The sequence below is a fragment of the Sardina pilchardus genome, chromosome 11, assembly GCF_963854185.1.
Source record: "Sardina pilchardus chromosome 11, fSarPil1.1, whole genome shotgun sequence".
Lineage (NCBI taxonomy): Eukaryota > Metazoa > Chordata > Actinopteri > Clupeiformes > Clupeidae > Sardina > Sardina pilchardus.
The window spans coordinates 26,607,490-26,613,106 of record NC_085004.1 but is presented as its reverse complement, the minus strand read 5'-3'; the positions used below and the strand labels follow the sequence as shown (position 1 = coordinate 26,613,106).

Sequence of the window (5,617 nt, the reverse complement as noted above, 5' to 3'; positions counted from 1 at the left end):
TGTTACGCACAGAGTATCGTCCTCTCATATGCACACGCACACAGCCGCATTGACGCTGAAGATGTCCCTCAATGTCGAAAGAGACTAGACGCAAGCACCTGTTGCTATGACTACTCGTTGCAATTACTTTGCCTCTCGGATGTCTATGTAGTCACGACGACTTCGGTAAATATGACACTACACTGTCAAACAATATACGCCTCGAGTCGGAAATGAAATGCAGAGGCTTATCAATTATCCCTCCTGACTCGATTAATGCCAAGGTACAGATTATCAGGTCTGTCTCAGGTCATTGCCATACATACCTTCATACATGAACTATCAAAACAATCTTTTTACAGACGTGTTGTTTCGAAAATAGTATGTTCCAATCACATATTCTGACGGCACTTACCCTCTCAACATATTTATCTTCTGACCTTTAATGGAATTGAAGAGATACAAGTGGAACAGCTTTTTTTGTTACTTCACATTGATTCAGGGAAACGGGCCGTGCTATTGCTGAAAACTGATTTCACAGACTGACTGAAACTGAATGTATTGTGACAGCTTGTAGGCTAAGCTATGCTCCACGACTTAATTTACATGGCAAGTCATCTAACTGGTGCTTATAATAACCATCACATTCTTAAGAGGCTTACCTGTAGTCTATGCGCGCATATATCACACACATTACTCATCCCTAGCGATGTGTTTATCACGAAAGACAAAGGCTACACTCTAGCTCGCAAGGAATTCGCCGTCAACAATACAATCACCCTGCTTACACGTTGAAGAGAAATGGAAACTGTGCCTAAATACTTATTTAAATGTCATGTCAACTCCAATAAACTGAGCGACAAACAAGTGTCCATTGCCATTAGACGGAGCACCAGCGCATACTGTAGCTCCAATACGCACGAGAACTCGCACTCCCTCTCGTGGTTCCCGCCATTCAGTAGCCTAGTGTAGCCTACAAAAGCCGATAAACGTGAGCAAATGAACAAAGCATAATGTATCATGAATTAATCACCAATTATCCATTAAAGAACCCAGCTTTAACTAGCTCTCAATCCATAAAAAGGTACGTTTTGTTTTAGTTACACTTGCGTCCAACATCCACTGTCAACCAATCGAAATCTGATCAGTTTTGAAGAAAAAAACAAAACAAATAGTGTCTGTGTGGAGAGGTTAAGTATTTTATTGTGCATAATTTAACACATATAAGATTTCCTTTAGAAACCCACGTTTAAACCACAGTTACATGTTCTTTTGTGTGTTGCCATTTTTTTTGTGTAGGCCTAGGCCTACTGCCAAAATAGTTTGTCGTTATTCTTAGACCGAAACAGCAGATTGATACATGAAGGCATAATAGTTGAGACAGTTAAGGAGAGCAAATGGAGAAAAAAGAATCTCAAGAAAGCTATTCTTTTAGAAAACATGGACATGACACAACTTAAACAAATTCAGCACTTTTATACCAACAGGACAGCGCACTGCTTTTAATCAAACATGTACAAGTCATAGCGCATCATAAACATTTCTGCTTTTCAGGAAATAGAAAAAATGTTGCAAGTGTACCTAGTGCAGTTGTTCCAGAGTGCTGTAAAATGTGGTCTCCTTTATTCATCACAATAACCTGATCCTGTTTATTCTACCTGATGTAACCCCTCTGTAAAAAAATAAAAATAAAAACAACAACAGAGGATGTTTCGGCCCTTGTAAGACAGGGCATTGCTGACACAGAAAAAGAACCAATGTAATATTCTAATATTGTACAATAATACAGAAATGAGTCATGCACTGATATCCCACAAGCCTTCACATACACCGAAACAGCCATCGCAGAATCATTAGAACAGCATCTATATGTCCTGCCATGTCAAGACTTATTGTAAAGGCTGGCTTTCCATAATAGGATTGATCCTCACACTGGACTCACTGTCCACTATTCAGACAACCATGCTTGGAACCTGTCTGAAATCCTGATCTGGGAAGCCAGCATGCCTTAGGGGTTTACACGTGAGGTGCTCAATTCGTCGCTGGGCTGTCGGCAGTTGCGGTGGCTGCAGCCATGTCGGTCTCCTTCTTGCTGCCTTCTTTAGAGCTGCGGTTGAGGGTGCCGTTGATGGTGCTGTCGGAGGCCTGGAGCTGGAAGTGTTTGCGGGAGCCCAGAAGGGAGGGGTTGTTGACCAGGGTGAGCAGCAGCTGCCAGCGGTAGCGGGCCCTGCGGGCGCTGGAGGCTTTGCTCAGCCGCTTCTCCTGTTGTACCAGGGGGATGCCCGACTGCATGGAGCACGCTGATGAGAAAATTGGAGACAAAAGCACTGGAGTGAGTCTCAGTGGTAGTAAACGGCACAGTAGATAAAGTAATGGCGGCTTAATTTGCTGGCTTTATTTTTATGATGTTTGGAATACTTAATTTACCCCACCCTACTTTGTGTTTGTCTGTCAGTGCATGTGAGTGTGTGTGTGTGTGTGTGTGTGTGTGTGTGTGTGTGTGTGTGTGTGTGTGTGTGTGTGTGTGTGTGTGGGTGCATGTGTGGGTGCGTGTGTGCGTGCGTGTGTACATGTCCATGTTTGTATATGTGTGTGCAAGCATGTCCTTACCTTCTTCTGCATCTCGGATCCTTTGTCCTGCACTGCCCTCCTGACCAGTAGAGTGCAGCATCAGCCCACAGAAGGCTTTCATCACTGGATGGGACTGGCCCACCTCCACCTTCAGGTAGTGGGTATAACACCGGTAACCTGAGCACAGAGAGAGCGCAGGAAATAAGTGCCACCATCATCAACACTCTCGAAATAGCTGTTAATCTAATATTTGTGACTTCCTAAATTCTAATGCTTTCCTGAAAACACAAAGCAATATTTCAGTAACATCCAGACCTGGATCAAAACTCTCGGATCCACGGTTAAGTAGACTAATGTCCAGACGGCCCATGTGGATGATGTTATACAGTGCAGTGACAACCATCCTCAGTATGCCAACCACCACTCCCACCACGATGTTGAGCAGGAAGAGGAGATAAGAGAGCAGGAACAGGCCCGCCCTGGTATTGAACACTGGGTTAGAGGGACGTTTGTACTGTGTCTTCAATCATGCCATAAGACTTATTCTAATCTTTTTAACATTAGAACAGTCAGTTTCAGAAAATGTAATAAGTCAGATGGTTTCAGCTAATCTCCCAGCAGAAAAGAGATAGAAGTTATTCATTAACAACAATTGTTGAGGCTCTTGATACATGAGACTTGTAATGAATAGTAAAGTATATTATATTGTGTGTCTGACTGAAATAGAAAACAGTGCAGCAATGACAAGTGAAAGGTCCTCTGTTCTGACTGATACACAAAATGGCAGCAGTACACAAGTGTATGTGCTCTTCTGTGGTGAGTTTCTATACCTGTTTTCCAGATTCCTGGTTCCTGCATCCTTTTTGACAAAGGCAAACTGGGCAGTGACATGCTGGACAGCCACAATTAGGAACAGCATCAACCACAGTGGCCTGTCAGGTGAACATACAGTAACAGGCCTCTTCTTAAAATAAGGATACAACCAGCACAAGGCCTCAGTGTGGTTCATTTTGATCATGATGTGTTATTGTGTTCTTCTTGAACTCACCAAAGCATACCAAGAATCTGGAAAAACATGAGATTCTGCCCATACAAGATGGGGATAATGACCAGGAAGACCAAAACCAGGAACCCAAGGAAGAACACTAGCGTCTGGATGGCCATGGCTGTCAATCCAAAAAGATCAGGTAAAATAGTAAACTCACAGGAGAGAGAAGCGTTATTGGACTTGTTTAACGTTTACTTTATAGGAGTGATCAAAAAGATAGAAGTAGGCCTAACCAAACAGAGAGAATGCTAGCCACGATTTTGCAAGAATGGGTTAGACACTGAAAGTACCTCAAAGAAGTGGTTAGGAATTGGAAACTAGAGTTATTGGCCCAAACTGATATCCTGCTGACAAGTCAATTCTAGAGTGATAAACCATACTTTACCAAGACACATGACCGCAGCTTGAGTGCCGGTGAAGCCCATCCAGTTGATAATGCCAAAGTGAGAAACGCGGCTCTTTCTCCTGAGGTTATATTCATTGTAGATGTGCCCCTTGTACAGCTCTTTCAGGTTGGCCCTAACAGAAGAGCATTCAACGTTCATTGATAGTCTGGCTAGTACAGTAGAAGCTGCTAGCATAGGGGGAGTGGGAGCTCACTTCTTACAAGCAAGTCAAATACATGTAACTTAAACGTACAAATTCAGTTTATAGACAACTTCACGGTAGTCTGGTTTGTAGGATAGAAGTGGGTTACCTATGTAAGACCATGGACCGCATAAGCATCAGAAGAGACACCAGACCAGATAGCGTTGCTGCACAGATGTAGCAAACTGCAACACAAAAGAGAAAACAATGTATCAACATGCAATATCCAGAATCATAGCAGTAAAATGTGTATTTATAATCTCGTAATCTGAATAGTGTTGTCACTGCTATCTGCCTTCTCCATGTCCGTTCATGTTTTTGAACGAGAGTGAGAGTATTTTACCGTGTGGGTATGTGTGAGATTACAGATGGAGTTACATACTTTCTAGACACCAGGTGTAGTGGATGACTATTTTGACCACTTCCATGCGGTCCTCATGCAGAATGATGTTGAATCCCAGCAGGAGGAAAGCAATGTCCTCATTAATGCCTGCTCGCACAATATGTAGGATTGGAATCACAGAGCAAATGAGCAGCAGCATCACCTGTAGAGACACCACAGCAGACGTTAGATTAGATTAGATTGGATGCATAGTTGGTCTTGTATGAACAGTCATCTAAATAGTTAATAAATGGAGATCATACAAGTGATGAATACAGTACATGGGTTAGATCACCAACAATGGCCTTTGATAGAGTAAACACACTCAAAAAGCAGTCTACGTATATTTCGATGCAGGGAACGTTATCTGTAACCTCCCTCATGCTGATGCACGTGAGATGTGGCAGTTTTTAAGTTTACTGTTCTGGATTAGCTTGGCGAGGAGCATAACGCTTGAAATGTCAGAGGTTCAGATACTATTTTGTTATGATCCAACTTATAGCTTGGCACCGCTTATCTAATTTTCCTTGTTTATTATGTACAGCATGGCAGAGTATTTCCTATCACCACCGGCACTGAAAGGTGTTGAAAGCATTACCTGGTACACTGCCATGAAGGACACTGCTCCAGAGACAGCCAGTTTCAGTGGTAACCGGAAAGCTGTGAACACAAAGCCCAGGTATAGAGCCAGATTAGCATTTACTCAACTGAACACATGAGCAATCCTCACGCTGCCACAGGCTGAGGGCAGTCTTTTCTTTGTTTTTCTAAATCAAGGCCTCGGAGATCTGAGGTTTGCTGCTGTCTTGGCAGAGTGTGAAGCTCGGGTGTCTAAGGTTCAAGTGCAAAGCTGATTTCAAGTCATACATTTGGGATTGCAGCTCTTTTCCACATCCATTGACAAATAAAGTGCAGTAATTTGATCTGAACTAACAACAATAGATTGTTACACTGGCCGTGATCCATTTACCTTTCTCAGGTGTGTATATGTATGACTTAATTGTATCAGAGATCCTGTCTGCCAGAGGGGCTTTGTCTTTGCCTGCAGG

General features: G+C 42.8%; 1 protein-coding gene across 1 annotated transcript in view; it reads right to left on the bottom strand.

Moving 5' to 3' along the window:
* Window positions 1-2,010: 2,010 nt before the first annotated feature.
* LOC134095292 (receptor for retinol uptake stra6-like) overlaps window positions 2,011-5,617 on the bottom strand; it is a 12,237-nt gene continuing 8,630 nt past the window's right edge. The window contains exons 8-17 of the mRNA XM_062548740.1: window positions 5,539-5,617; window positions 5,167-5,228; window positions 4,569-4,731; window positions 4,296-4,371; window positions 3,984-4,117; window positions 3,599-3,716; window positions 3,381-3,482; window positions 2,866-3,029; window positions 2,590-2,727; window positions 2,011-2,279 (exon numbers count right to left, since the gene is read on the bottom strand). The exon at window positions 5,539-5,617 is cut by the window's right edge and continues 1 nt beyond it. Of these exons, the coding sequence (XP_062404724.1) occupies window positions 2,011-2,279; window positions 2,590-2,727; window positions 2,866-3,029; window positions 3,381-3,482; window positions 3,599-3,716; window positions 3,984-4,117; window positions 4,296-4,371; window positions 4,569-4,731; window positions 5,167-5,228; window positions 5,539-5,617 (1,305 nt within the window). The remainder of the gene's footprint in view (window positions 2,280-2,589; window positions 2,728-2,865; window positions 3,030-3,380; window positions 3,483-3,598; window positions 3,717-3,983; window positions 4,118-4,295; window positions 4,372-4,568; window positions 4,732-5,166; window positions 5,229-5,538) is intronic.